The sequence below is a fragment of the Eriocheir sinensis genome, chromosome 12 (assembly GCF_024679095.1).
Source record: "Eriocheir sinensis breed Jianghai 21 chromosome 12, ASM2467909v1, whole genome shotgun sequence".
NCBI classification, from domain to species: domain Eukaryota; kingdom Metazoa; phylum Arthropoda; class Malacostraca; order Decapoda; family Varunidae; genus Eriocheir; species Eriocheir sinensis.
The window spans coordinates 7,602,736-7,617,782 of record NC_066520.1 but is presented as its reverse complement, the minus strand read 5'-3'; the positions used below and the strand labels follow the sequence as shown (position 1 = coordinate 7,617,782).

At 39.7% G+C, this 15,047-nt stretch overlaps 1 protein-coding gene across 3 annotated transcripts; it reads left to right on the top strand.

Moving 5' to 3' along the window:
* Positions 1–1,958: 1,958 nt before the first annotated feature.
* LOC126997353 (7SK snRNA methylphosphate capping enzyme-like) lies at positions 1,959–15,024 on the top strand. Of its 3 annotated transcripts, none has more exons than XM_050858410.1 (9): positions 1,959–2,115; positions 5,173–5,341; positions 5,908–6,099; positions 6,714–6,897; positions 7,497–7,687; positions 8,816–9,425; positions 9,590–9,808; positions 13,187–13,342; positions 13,872–15,024. In XM_050858410.1, the coding sequence occupies exons 2-9, from the start codon at positions 5,187–5,189 to the stop codon at positions 14,829–14,831; spliced, it is 2,667 nt and encodes an 888-aa protein (XP_050714367.1). In that variant the 5' UTR covers positions 1,959–2,115; positions 5,173–5,186; the 3' UTR covers positions 14,832–15,024. The 3 variants fall into 3 exon arrangements, with proteins under 3 accessions (XP_050714367.1, XP_050714368.1, XP_050714366.1); XM_050858411.1 differs by having other exon boundaries at positions 1,997–2,147; XM_050858409.1 differs by lacking the exon at positions 1,959–2,115 and adding an exon at positions 2,393–2,538.
* Positions 15,025–15,047: the final 23 nt, after the last annotated feature.

The window sequence follows — 15,047 nt, the reverse complement described above, 5'->3', positions numbered from 1 at the left end:
TCTTGCTATCTCCCCCTCCTTCCCTAATCCCTGCTGAATACCAACGCGGCATTTCTTCTTGCCGTTTATAACTCGGCCGTTCCAAATACAATGCAAGTTACAGATATTTGACACTAAAGGACATTCGGTGTAGGCAGGAGGACCAGTCATATTGCCAGGTAAGATGATCAACAAAGCAAAGGTAACAAAACAAAAAAAGAATGGATAAATAGAATAGATCAGTTACAGGTGGGCTAAAAAATTACTTGCATTGTGAAGAATACATATAAGTAGGCTACACAACGGCGACTTCCATCATTATATATATATATATATATATATATATATATATATATATATATATATATATATATATATATATATATATATATATATATATATATATATATATCGTTCCCTAATATTATAATTAGACTACCGAGATGTTTATAGCATTAGTCTACAGGTATGTCTCAATTGCTTAAAAAGAATATGGAGAGGAAATCATTTATCAAGTTCAGCACTTAAATTTCGTTTACTTCCTATTATCTCAGACTAAACATCACCTATTTCCAAAGTCCAAAAAGGAGATCATTCGAGTTCTAATGAGTGTTTCTAGGTTCATGGTACAGGAGAAGGGTCAAACTACCACACCCGCGAGTCATAAAACTACCCCTGGAAATGCCCAAAAAATCCTAAGAAAATGTCGCTACTCAAAATGTTTTAAAATATTACCCTTTTAAGTGCAGATTGTGAGAAACATATAAAGCTCATAATTCGACTGAATGGCTGTAATGATGAATACCTATGGAAAGTAAAGGGAAGCCCCATTATTACAGAGATAAGAATAACGAGCAATGCAACCATGGCCAAAGGAATTACAAGAAGAATTAAGGGGAAGAAACTACACGTGCTCTTAGAACTTATTGCTGTTGTTAGTGCTATATGATAAACCCATATGGACCTTGATTTAAGGCAATGGATCACTATCGAACATTAATTCATTCGTGGTGTATACATAGCTATAGAAGATGGGTGCTGTAGAAACTAAGAAAAAAATAATGAAGCTATACATGATCGAGTGACTGACTTTGATAATAATTAAGTTGGGTTCTAATTGAGGTCAGTATACACGGTCGAATGATTCTGAAGGTAGTGATGACAAGAAGAAGAAAAAAGCGCTGAAAACAATTAATAAACTGCTTTCCCTTGTCGTGGGCAGTAATAATCATAATGGATAATTTAGGAAGGTAAGTAAGGGGGATTTAATTATTGCATATAGGCTAGTCCTGATAAATTTTGTCACTCGGAAATAAAATTGTCGATATATGTATAAACTTCAGAGGCGAATTAAGCAAGTGTTGAAAATTTGGATACCATATAGCCACCTCAAATCCCCTCCTCGATCCGTCAAAAGTAATATTTAAAACTGTCATTGAAGGAGTTTAACAGTGATTATAGCCCATAGCACAATGAATAGACTACTCAACGTTCTGTAACAATTAAACGTCCGTATATATAATTCATCATCATATTAATGTATCTATTATATAGCATGCACTAACTATGAAGTAAATGACTGTGCTATGCTAAAGACAGGGCCTCCTTCCACCCCGCCTGACACTCCACTGAAAATTCTATATATGAAACGAATGGGATACATATGTAGAAATTGTTTGTATGAAAAAGAATATACGCTATATGCTAAAGACAGGGCCTCCATCCACCTAGCCTGATACCCCAATGAACGTATGAAACCCACTGCAAATTCTAAATATAAAATGAATGGAAAGAAGAATTAAAACAAATTTGCATGGATGAAATTTGCTTGTATGGAATAACTAGGCTATGCCACAGATAGGGCCTCCATCCAACCATCCTGACAGTACCTCCAATGAACGCCTCTGAAACCCAATGCAGCAGATTCTAAATATAAAACGAACGGCCTCCAGAAATTTGCTTGGAGGGAGGATGAAATACTGAAGAAGAAGAAGAAGAGGTGGGCCGTTCTCTGTGGCCGCTCAGAGGGAACGTTCCTGGCCCAGCGGACGGAGGGGCTCCTCACACACTGTTCTTTGTGCTTCATTTTCTCTCAAGCCAGACCCCAGCAGGCACCGTGGAGCCACATCAGGACGCGTGAGTAGTCCTGCTTGCCTGCTGTATCCCCGGTAGGCTCTTGAAATTTGTGTAAGGAGGGGAAAAGAGGTGTTAATGGTGGTGGTGAGGTTGGGGAGGTTAGGGAGGAAAGGATTTGTGCGCATGCGTTGGTCTTCTTCCTCTTCTTCCCTATCTTTGCTCCCTTCCTCCCTCCCCCTACCTTCCTCTCTCCCCCCTTTCCGTCCTCCCCCCCTCCCTAACTTTGCTCCCTTCCTCCCTTCTGCGTCTCTCTCTCTCGCGCTAGATTCAAAATGTGGCCCAAATTTCATCTCCCGTTCTTTGCCTCGCCTCAGTGTTCCTCGCTGAACAATGGGAACTGTCAGCTGTGTCACGCGCGGGCACCCGGTGGTGATGTAGGCTCTAGGATGTGCTTAAATGACCCCCGGATCCAGGAAGGGAGAGGTGACAAGTGTGGGCGTGTGTGTGTGTGTGTGTGTGTGTGTTTAGTTGAAGGCGAAGAGGTGGATTGAGTGAGCCACAGAATGAATGGATGGATGGGTGTGGTAGGGTTACTCATCTGCCTGACCTTTCCTTAGTAAATGCAGTATGTAGGTAAACTCATTAGACAGCTTGATGTGACATGCCAACTCTGTCTTTCAACAAGAGTAGGGGAGTTATAGCTAAGGTTCTTTATATATTGTATAGTATGTAAATTTATAAATTAAAAAAAAAAATAAGGCAACCCATTATGAAATGTCATCCTCAAATTGGTGATATGGGCACAGTCTTGTCCTGCATATAAATTGGCAAACTTATGCTACCTATTCTGTTATTCAACCTCACCTGATCACAGTTGTACTGGATTTATTGGGTTTCACTCACCTGAATCAAAAGAATGAAAGCACCTGGTTTTGGGCTCTAAAAGGGAAGGTTTGTTGTAAGTGAAATCAAAGATATATTGTACAATTGAATTGTAATGGGAACAGTGCAAAGCCTAGGTGTGGAAGGATCTACTTTTCTTCTTCCTCACTGATTAGTGGAGTGTTTCTTTTAGTCAAGAAAAGGTAAACATTCTTTCCTCCACCTCCTCCTTTTCTACCCTCATTTTTCCTTCATCTTTCTAATCATTCATTTCCTCTTCCTTTTCTTCCTCCTCCTCCTCCTCCTCCTCACCACTAAAATGCACACACATCCCAATCATTGAGGCTCTGCTCCCTTGCCAGTGTTGTGGCACCATGGTAGCATGCCCCAATAAATCAGTATACCCTTGCCACAGCTTTCTCCCATTTTATCATCTTTAGTCTTTGCACCACTTAGTAGTGATTGATCTCTCATGTCATTTACACTTGTTACCCTCATATGACACCCTTAAAGATGCATGTTGTGAATGTATCAGTAATCCTGATTCCTCTGGGAAGTTATCATTGCGAGTTGTAAACTATATCCCACCTACTCTTTATATCATTACATCAGTTGATTAGTCTGTTTGTGGTGCCTGCCTACCTACATTAGAATTTTTTGGGTGATGTGAATGTAGTTGATCTGCCCTTAGATTCGGTTGCCAGAATGGATCGAACTTTCAAGTTATAGCAAAGTATACATAGAATGTGAATGAAGATGGAATACCAGTTTATTTAAGTTTGGCTAAGTACTTATGTACTTGTAACTGGTTATGAAGAGTCAATCCAGGTTTGTTCCAGGTCAGGTCAGGTCAGGTCAGGTGTAGTTCAGGAAGCTTTGCCTTTGCAATGGCACTTCCCTGATGTAGTCTTTCAGTAGTGTAGTCCAGTCCAATCCCTTCACTTCTCCAGGTTCCTCCTCTGATGTTCCCTTTTCCACATTTCATACACAATCTCCTTTGCTTCTTTCACTTTTTCTTCATTATGTTATTTTCTTAAATATATGGTCTTTGTAATCTTATTGATTTCCTTCTCATATGCTAGGCACCACATCAAAAAATGATATAAGTCATCTGATTGCCAGTGACACCCTGTGTATTTCCATCTGTGTCTATTTCTATTATTTAATTTTAAACTATTTATTCTTGCTGTGTAAAGAATTTCTGAAGATGACCTGTTATTATACATTTCTTCTGATATTTCTTTCTTCCAAATTTTATAGATTTACAAACTGGACACTATGCTATTTCCCTTTGCTACTTTGTTGTCCCATTCCAGGATCCATTCTTTTAAATTGTGTTTACTGACTGTTTTCAGGTCTTGAATGATTTAATGGCTTTCTTAAACCCCTTCCATAATAACCAGAAGTTCACAGTTAACAGGTAAAAATTAGGGCAATGTTACAAATTAGAAAATTCTTCAGTTTAACTGAAAGAAAAGTGGTGCTATAGTTTGACTTGGGGAAAGTGGCAGCTTGGGTTTTGGTCATCAAAGTGCCTAGAATGATCATGTGCTACATTTCAAAAATAATTGTATTCATCTCCTGTGAAACTTGTATAACAGGAAAGAAATATGCACATATCCATATAATTCTAATGTAAATAAACTAAATTAATAAGATACTTATACAGTGAATCAGAAATGTGGCAGACACTTTGCGACATTGGTATGAATACTTTGTCACTTTTTCTGGCTTTCATCATAAGTGTGATGAGCATTTACAGGCAATATTATTTTTTTAAATTTTGTAAAGCAATATATCTGAATGAGTAGATTGTTTAGTTTTAAACCGCTGGAAAGGTGACAAGTGCACCTGAGTTGAGACGGGGCATCATGTGGATGGAAACTTGGAAAAGTGACAACACTGTAAGCCATTAATGACCTCTGGCTGCCCTGCCCCAGCTGCCAGTTTGGTATGGTTTGACTATACAAAAACAAATTCTTTGATACCACTACTTTAGAAGTGGCTCTGAAGAGTTTTGTGAAGTAATGGTAATACTGAAGACTTGTTTGATAATTAGAAAATTCTTTTACCTGGTAGTACCTGGGACTGAAGAATGTTTAATTGTAACATTTAAGAATAATAAGGGTTGGCATGAATAAATTTGTATAGTAGTAGTAATGTAATTTTTCTTTGATTTTTTCTGAGGACTTGTTTAATAACCTCTCCATAACCCTCCTCCCTTATCCCAAACAGGAAGCAAGGAGAGGATGTCTTCGGAACTGGGTGTTGAGCGGCCCACCAGCCTGGCCCTGTCTGAGGCTCAGGGGGTGGAGCGGAGGGTCCATTTCAGTGAGGTGGATCGGCCCCGCCTTGTAGCCACCTCCACACGGCAGTCTACCACCCCTACCACACCAAGCCCCAGGTGATTCAGTGTTCCCTCTCTTTTTAATATGCATATTTCCTGTGGCTTTATTTACCTTTAAAGGGCAGGGATGTTCTGACATTTTCTCATAAAAATTGCTCACTTTCCATTACCATTTTCATGGCTTTGCCTAAGCCAATAGCTTTAAATTTATGGGCATTTCCTTTATCCATCCTTCCTCTTCAATCTGTCACAAACCTGAAGTCTCTACATCTACTCCTCATGCTAAAAAGCCTTGGTTTAATCATGCTTGTTCTCATGCTATTAAAGATAGAGAGGCAGCTCACAAGAGGATCCAGAGCCTTCAAACTCCCACTAACTATGACCTTTACATTTCAGCCCGGAATCGTGCCAAATCTATTCTCCGACTTACCAAAACTTCTTTTATCAATAGAAAATGTCAACACCTTGCTTCTTCTAATTCTTCCCATGACTTCTGGGGTTAGGGGTTAATGATAAACTTGTATATATTTATCTACCTGTGGCTTTTCTTTTCAGTCATTTCTCTTTTCACAATGGAATACTGTCATAGCAACACTGCTTAACTCTTTCATCATATCTCACAGGAAGCCGCGACAAGATCCAGACTTTAAACCTAAGCGCAAGCGTTCGATGAGCTTCTCATTACCGGGGGAACACCGATTTGGCAACAGATGGTGGCACAAGCGAACACGGGTGCTGCCTTCCAAGTTTCTCCTGGGTGGCAGTATCACGGACCCTCTCAACCTGGGCTCCCTTGACAAGGAGGAGGTTGTGCAGTAAGTGGATGGCACATTTATGTTATCTGTGAAAATCTGACATTAAATGGATGAAGATGATCGTATACATAAGGATAAGAGGGGAGGTGTTTATAAAAAAATAGTATTATACAATCATTTTTGGCCCATCGGTAAACTCAAAGAAAGTAGTGATACAAAAATTTTGCAGATAGGGAAAACTGATAATATACTAGTACAGAATTAAGTCTGACACCAGCTTTCTAAAGAGTTAACCAAATCATTATTTGCTCTTTTTCTTACATTCACTCTTCTTTTTTTTTTGTGTGTGTGTGTGTGTGTGTTAAGAAATAAAACATTTATTCTGCATGGGTCTTCTACTATTGCTATGAGTGACTATAAGCTTCTCCCATTGCACAGCCAGTAGAGTGAGACAGAAATGGAACCAAAGAGTATAGATTTAGAACAGTTTAATAGACAGTTCCCATAGTTCTTATTAACCTTAAAGGCTATGCTGCTACTACTGATGAACAATTTAGATAAAAGCACAGCTGTTTGAATAAAAGTTAGTCATGATGTACTGAAGATATTATTCAAGAACAATAACTCTTTACCCTGATCTAGTTGTTCCTTATCTAATCTTTTTATACTTTCAGAACCACAACAGAAACTCCAGCCACAGGTGGAGGTGGAGGCAGTGGAGTCTCCAAGAGGTCAGCAGCAGTGCGGGTGATCATTCCCCCAAACATCAATGACCCCCTGAACCTAGATGCTTCGTCGGACAATGAGGACTCCCACACTGATGCTTTGCAGAGACAGCAGAGGCGGCGGAGGCGACGGGTAAGCATTGCACAAGTGTGTGTTTGTCTTCTCACACTAACCCAGGTAAAGGCTTTTGGTTGTGAGGTAGAAAACATGACCTCTTGAACCTTGCATACAGTCTGTTGTGCAAAGGGAAAAGGATCAGGATTATGAATGTGTCAACACACAAAATGTCAGATTCACTTGACCCTTGATTTCCTGGATATTGGACATCCCAGACAAAATCCAGAGTTCAGCAATTGTCAGACATATGCCCGGCCAGGAACCAAAATAGAATCCAGGTAAAAGTTCTGAGGTTCAGACAATTTGGGTAATTATCATGAAACAAAGGAAGTGCTGAATGATGTTTACAGCACTAATATTTATTTCCACATGAATGTCCTTGTGTGTGGACAGAAGTTATTCCTTCAAACAAATACACATCATGCTTTGACCTTGTTGTTTTACAGATAGTTATGATAATGTCTCCTTTTAGTAGGTGACTTTACAGCTACCCTCTCTGTATCTCAGTAACTTTACCTAACTATTTGTTATAAGGTTAGTGTAGGATTTCATCTTTAATAGTAGCCTTACCAGTTCCATCACTCAACAGTCCTTCATAACACTGTTCTCCACAGAAGAGAAAGCGGCGGCTTTCTGAGCCAGCAGATGGACCTGCTGGTCGGGAGGGAGATGGAGATGTGAGGCTGGAGGCATTGCAGGCCAGGGCAAGTAGTGGCTCTCCCAGTCGACCTTCACAGATTACCTTCAAGCCTCTCACCATCAACACTGATCTTTTTAGTCCTCCAGGTGTCAATGAAAGCCGCAGGTATGATGTTCATTTATTTTTCAGTATTATGCCATGATATATTTATTCTCATTAAAAACATCAATAGAATCTTTTATTACAAAACATGGAGCTACTACCCTCCCCCTTTGTACATATGCTAGATCATGAATTTTCAAACTTATTGATATAAAAATTGTCCTCAACAAATCTATCCCCTAAATTTTTGGGGGGATAGGGAGCAGAGACTTGTGAAGTTATTAAATCCTTGACAAATCAATGCCCCCCCCCCCCCCCCAAGTACACTAAAAATCTGATTTTTTCTAAAAATAATTAGTGAATAATATCCTCCGAACCATTCTTTCAGAGAAAACCGAATTTAATTTTCTTCACCATTTTCCTTTCTTGAGGCTCACCAACTTGACCATTGTAAGGAAGTAGGTGTGCTCTCATTATCCTTTCTTTGCCTTGGTACATGCACTGTTAACTTAAAAAATAATCCAGTAAGCACTCTAAATAATGCTTAAAGCAGCAGGGAAAATCTGCAACACTGCCTGATGGAGAATACTATTGTAGAAGGCTGCTACAATAGTGTCTTTAATATCATGAGTGCTACAGTGCATTGCTGAGTGTCCTTTGCCTGCATGACATGGTGTTTATTGTACCTATGTACCTATGTAACAAGCAAATATCCAGGAAAGGTTAATGTGAATCAACCTGCTCCTAAATTGTGAGAAGTCAGTGAGCTTTAAGAAAAGGCTTGGTGTTAGCATGCTGTGATCTGGGTGATAGAGGGGCCACCATGAAGCTCTTGATGGGTATAAGTGGAAGCCTGTTGCTCATTGTATCATTCTGTTACTAAAGAAAGGTGCAAAGGCTGGTTAGTTTTGCATTGCTTTGCATCTAAAATGTGTTCAATTTTTAATCTTTGTTTCCCTTGTGGAATGCAAGCACAACTTTTTGTAGTATTCCTAATGGGGATTTCAAATTCAATCAATGCTAACTATTCCTAAATTTCTTTAAAATGTAAGCATACTATATAGATAAAAAATATCTGATTAGCAGTTTTCTACTTACAAATAATCAGGAATGTTCCTCATTCACAAAATCTGTTAACATTTCATGAACCTGCTTGTTTTGTCATGATTGAACATTCCCTTCTTTCTTCAGGGATAGCGGTGGAGGCCAGCCAGTAACCCCAACAGGTACCAAGGGAAGTGGCGGTGGCTCTGTGCAGCGGCCACCCTTTAAGAAGCAGCGCCACAAGTCTGACAATAAAATAGTGAGCCCAGTAATTCCACAGCCAGGCGGAGACCGTAAGCGGCATCCAAGCTATTCAAGACAGTATTCCGAGCGGCCACACCTCTCCCAGCAAAACCTTCAGCCTCCAAAGAGCTACAACTCAAAAAATGAATTGTTTCAGTACGGAAATTACAATAAATACTATGGCTACCGCAACCCTGACCAGGCGCCTGATGTGCGGTTGGAGCACTTGAAACGCGAGTGGTTTGAGGGACGTGATGTGCTGGACATTGGCTGTAACATTGGCCATGTGTCACTGACGGTGGCTCGAGACTTCAACCCGAAACGTGTGGTGGGCATTGATATTGATAAGAAGCTAGTGAACATTGCACAAAAGAACATTAAGCATTATATGCGTAAGGGTGATGCTGAAGAGGGTAACTTCCCAAGGTCCATGCGTCTTTTATATGGTCCACTGAAGCCTCCAGTGCAGGCTGATGGGCAAAGGTCCTTTCCTCACAACGTTAAATTTGTCCATGTGAGTACTGTAATAGTAAGAGTATGACATTAATGTGAAGGCTTTGCTTGTTGCTGGGTCAGTCCATGGTGGTATTATTTAAAGTTATTCCTTATAACCAGCAGTTACTTCAAAGTAGTGACTTTGGAGATTAGAAACGAAAGGTAACTTTACTTTCTCTTCAGGGCAACTATGTTTTGGAGTCTGATGAACTGCTGGAGACGGTTCGGCCTGAGTTCGACTTGGTTCTGTGCCTGAGCATCACCAAGTGGATCCACCTCAACTGGGGGGACGCAGGTCTGAAGCGTTTCTTTAGGCGTATTTTCCACAACCTTCGGCCAGGTGGACGTCTGGTTCTTGAGCCCCAGGCATGGCCCTCCTACAATAAACGCAGAAAGCTCACGGTTAGTCTCCAGAATGAACAAATGATTGTAGATTAATTATTGGTGCCACTGGTTGTAGCCATCTGGCACCTGACAAATGTTAAGTAATAGAAATATTGGTGCACTCAACCCTCAATATCCCTGACTACTATGGGGAGCCTCTGTCTAGGAACCACAAGTCTGGGAATTGGGAATTGCTACACTCCAAGGGCCACAGTCCATTCCCAGACATTTTCCACATTCAGGCAGGCAATCCCCAATATTCAGTACCTGCCCCAGACTTCAACCACAATGTCCAGCACATTTAAGAATAATTGCCTAAAACTAGCTATTTTAAGACTTGCATCATATGTCAACAAAGGACACATTATCAGCAGCAGCCACAAAGTGTCTGCCGTTTTCTTTTTTAACTCCAGGCTTTTAAGCACATCACACTACTTTAATACCAATGAATGTTTTTTAAATAGAAGCGAATCAGGTAATGAAAATATCTAATGGGTAATAAAAATTGGATCATAACTACAAGCAACTGCTTAGCTGATACAGTTTACCCTTGATTTCCTGGATCTCAATTTCCCAGATATCTGATTTTCTTGCCAAATTCCGGGGTCAAACATATGCTTGGTCAAGTATGGGAACTGAAATAGAATCCTGGCAAAATATCTGGGGTTCGGCTAAGTCTGGTGGTTGCCAAGTCCGAATATTGAAACGAAAGTCTGGCCATACAACAGATTCCATCCCCTGCTCAATGTCTGCAACTTATTACTGGCTGCATGTTACTATTGTTTTGGTGGCAGTGATGGTCATGTCGCCTGTACAATGGGCTTCTTATTTCACTAAGCTTCGTTATCTTGCTCAGAGTTGTTCCTTTAATTTTATCACTATTTATGTTTTAGTACTTTACTCTCCAAGCTTGTCTGTCTTGAATGAAATATCCACAACAGGTTCAGTAAGCTGCTTCTTGTGACATACATTCTTCTCTGTTTATAATTATTAGCTGAAAAGCAGCTTAGTTATGAGTTTATTATTCATATAGCATTTTTAGAGAGGGGGGAGATAACAAATGCATGTGCCCACTCACTCGAAATCAAGGTTCCCAACCACTAAATACCCATTATGCCATTTTCCACACCTTCGCTCATTATTTTTCATTTTTCACTCACATATTTGCCTCACTCATACTCTAGAAATTTGCCAATAAATTTGTAAGAACAAGAGCGAAAGAGCGAGAGCAAGGGACAGAGAGAAAACAGAGAAGCAGAGAAAATAAAGAAAAGAAAAAGAGACTCATCTTTCCCTGATCCAGTACTGTTCCTATAAACATTATCCCCAGGTAATAAACAAATTCAGTAAAACTTGTATAATCCTAATGGTTCAGAATTTTCAGCCAAGGGCGAATTTTAGCTATTTTTGGGTAACCGAGTAAAAGTGGAAAATCAAAAAATACGGAAAACTTAATGAAAGTGGTGCACTGCATCTAAGTCAGCACCCACACTGACACTTGAGTCACCCAGTTCATGGCTTGTTTACTCAGCTGGCTGTCAGTTACTTTGTCGTCTCATATTCACTTGGTTTTTACACGTATTCTTCCTCCATGAGGGTTCCTACTACACCACCTGATATGGGGAAGATTAAGAAGCTTATTACAATCATCATTGTCAAGAAGAAAATGGCGGACATGGCATCGCCTCACTGACACTTCATGTGTTTGTTTATATGTATCAGTTGAGCAGCTGCTGCTGCTGTTGTAGTTAAGTACTTATGATCCTGTAATGAACACTACTGAGGGCTGGGGATTGAACCTGGGCCTTCTGAGTTGAAGTCAGGGCAGCATACCAACTGAGCCACTGTGAGCAAAAAGTCACCATGCTAGAGGCCACTTTTATCTCCTATACTTGATATCCCCATCCTCACAGTGGACATGTAGGGTGACGATGACCCTGCTCGCACTCTTGGAAGCTGGAGACACTTTTAATCAAACCCTGTGGCACACACTGTGTATATGTTCATTAGGGAAACTGCAATAACGAAATGAAAAATGCCATAATGAATATCACTTGAGTGCTGGGGATTGAACCCATGCCTTTGGAGTAAAAGTCAGGGCAGCATGCTGAATGAGCCACCATGCTGTCCTGACTTGTACTCAGGAAATCTGGGTCCAATCTCTGTGACATCAGTGGTGTTGATTACGGGATTTTTTCACTGCAAAGCTGCCTTGCATAGGCCTACTGACCTCTTGCAGACTCCTTATATTCTTATGTTATTGCATTTCCCTAATGTGTGTGTGCGTGTATTATATATATATATATATATATATATATATATATAAATATATATATATATATTTATATATATATATATATATATATTATATTTTTTTATTTTTATTTTTATTTTTTTTATTTATTTATTTATTTATTTATTTATTTTTTATTTTATTTATTTATTTTTTTTTTTATTATTTTATTTTTTATTTTTATTATTTTTATTTTTATTATTTTTATTATTTTTATTATTTTTATTTTTATTATTTTTATTTTTATTAATTTTTATTTTTATTATTTTTATTTATTATTATTATTATTATAATCATTATTTTTATTTTTATTATTTTTATTATTTTTATTTTTATTTTTATTTTTATTATTATTTTTATTATTTTTATTATTTTATTTTTATTGTTATTATTTTTATTATTTTTTTTTATTTATTGTTAATAATAATTATTATTATTATTATTATTATTATTATTATTTTTTTATTATTTTTGTTTTTATTATTTTTATTATTATTTTTATTATTTTTTTTATTTTTATTATTTTTATTATTTTTATTGTTATTTTTATTATTTTTATTATTTTTATTTTTATTATTATTATTATTTTTTTACGTCACAGCCAATTGCGCCAGTAGGCCTCTTCCCGGTGGGGCCTGATGGTTGGCCCAGCCCGTTCTGGCGCAGGCGAGTGTTTATAGTGGCGCCATCTTGCATTGGCTCATGCTGCCCTCCCAGAGCTCATTTTTAATCCTAGAATCTAGAGTCCGGGTTGATAGGTGGTCTTCTGGACAGCATGTGGGTAGTTTTAAGCCACTCGGCGGCGGCTGAAAAATCCCAGCTTGGTGGCACCGGGCGGGGATTGAACTCGCGTTCTCCTGAACGCGCCATCACTCTGTCGACTCAATTATATATATACACATATATACAATCTCTCTCTCTCTCTCTCTCTCTCTCTCTCTCTCTCTCTCTCTCTCTCTCTCTCTCTCTCTGGTCAGTTTACCTGTAGAATTTGACCAAGGCCATTGCGACTTCCCATCTGGGCCACAGGAATTAGGTTAACTTGTTATGAATGGAAAGGATAAAAATGGTATTAAACTAACACATTTCTCACCATCCTGCAGAAACACATCTTTGAAAACTACAAGAGTATTCGCTTCTTCCCTGACAAGTTCAATGACTTCCTATTACATGAGGTGGGTTTCAGCACCAGTGAAAAGCTAGTAACCCCCAACCACACCTCCCGAGGCTTCCAGCGACCCATCATTATTTACACAAAGGTAACTTCTACTGTCTCATATGTCTTTACTTGAATGTCCCCTTTGCCACTACTACTCACTTTGGGAACCACTTGTCAAACTAGTTGTAAATTACATTTTCTCAGCTCATGAATCCTCTACTAATTAGCTCATTGAATCTGATAATAAGTGAAAGAGAAAGTTGGAAAGTTTCGTTCAGTCGGCGCAACATCTGTGGTCATATGCCGGAGAGGGACAGAAGGGGAAGGAATTATAGGAGAAGGGAACAGACCCCAGGTGATGGGACACAACCCTCGATTAATACCTGGTACCCATTCACTGCTGGGTGGACAGGGGCATAGGGTATCAGAAAAGTCGCCCAAATTTTTCCACTCCTCCCGGGAATCGAACCCGGGCTCTCTCGGTTGTGAGCCAAGTGTGCTAACCACTGCACCACGAAGCCCCCTAAGTGAAAGAGAAAACTGGAAATGTAAATGTTTATAACAGTAAAAATATCATCAGGTGACTTGTCCAAAGGCAAAAACTTGATTGAGGTGATTTTCCATTACAGGCAGGCAGCAGCAGCAAATCCAGCCCAATGGGGGAGAGCGGTGCCACAACCACTGCCACCACAACCACCGCCACCACAACCACCAGTGCCACAGCCGTTACCCCAGAAGATGAGGTCTTCACCAGTGAGGTAACTGGACATGGGCCAGACCAAGTGAAGGGGAGGAGGGACACAATGGGAAAGAGGAAGAGACATATAGAAAGTGGTGAAGGAGTGAAGGGAATGCAGGAATCACAACCCGCCCTCAAAGCACAAAAACACGAGCAGCATCAACATCAACAGCAGCACAAAAAGACCCCTTCTGTCTCTCAAGCAAAAGTACCTAATTGTGGCAAGGCAGCAGCCAGCTCTCTTTCATCCTCCTCTTCAGCCCCAGCACAGGAGGTGGAAAAACAAGTCTGTGATAGTAGTGTTACTGACAACCTTGTTCTCAGGGTGGATGGGGATAAGGCAACTTCCACCACCACCACCACCACTTCCTCTCCCTCTTCTAACACTGACATTCATACTTCCAGTCCCACCATTAGTACTACTACACTACCCATTCCAAACATCCCAACAACCATGACCACTGGTTCTGTTCTGAGTACCTCCAGACATTCCCCCAACTCCCTCTCTTCCTCTGCCAGCCAGGGAAGGGAAGACTCAAAAACTACTCCCCACACTTCCAGCCCCACCACGTCCCCACACTTGAACTGCAGCAAAAGCAAGGTAGTGGAGATGAGTATGAAGACTGTGGAAGACAGAAATGATAGCAAAAAGATGACTGAAGAAAAGGGAGAATGCAGAGACAGAGTTTCAGAGGAGGGGAATTTAGCTCTCCCCACTGCCTCATCTCCCACTTCTGTTAATGAACGGTATGGAGGAGAAAGCACTACCCACACCCTAGAAAAAAGGAAGACTTCTGGCTGTGATGAAGAGGAGAAAACGAATAAAAGAGTTAGACTAGAAGATACCTGAATTTAAGTGTATGTAAAGAGGGGGTGGGGGGGGTGGGGGGAGTACAGCCAATGGAGAGTAATAAGAGGAAATGTTAGGCTATTTCTGTGTAACTTTTTTAATTCCTCATTGTTTTCCCTTCTCTTATCTCTTGCCCATTATCATTTCTTTTTTCATTTGGTGTACAAATAAGTTAATGATTTTCTTTGATTAATGATTGTTTTATTGTGTCCTTTT

Bases quoted from the DNA above. Each gene is read 5' to 3' on its own strand.
- LOC126997353 (XM_050858409.1), top strand. From the start codon at position 2,502: ATGTGCTTAAATGACCCCCGGATCCAGGAAGGGAGAG. The intron at 7,688-8,815 runs GTATGATGTTCA...TTCTTTCTTCAG, and splicing joins GGTGTCAATGAAAGCCGCAG to GGATAGCGGTGGAGGCCAGC. The intron at 9,426-9,589 runs GTGAGTACTGTA...CTTTCTCTTCAG, and splicing joins ACAACGTTAAATTTGTCCAT to GGCAACTATGTTTTGGAGTC.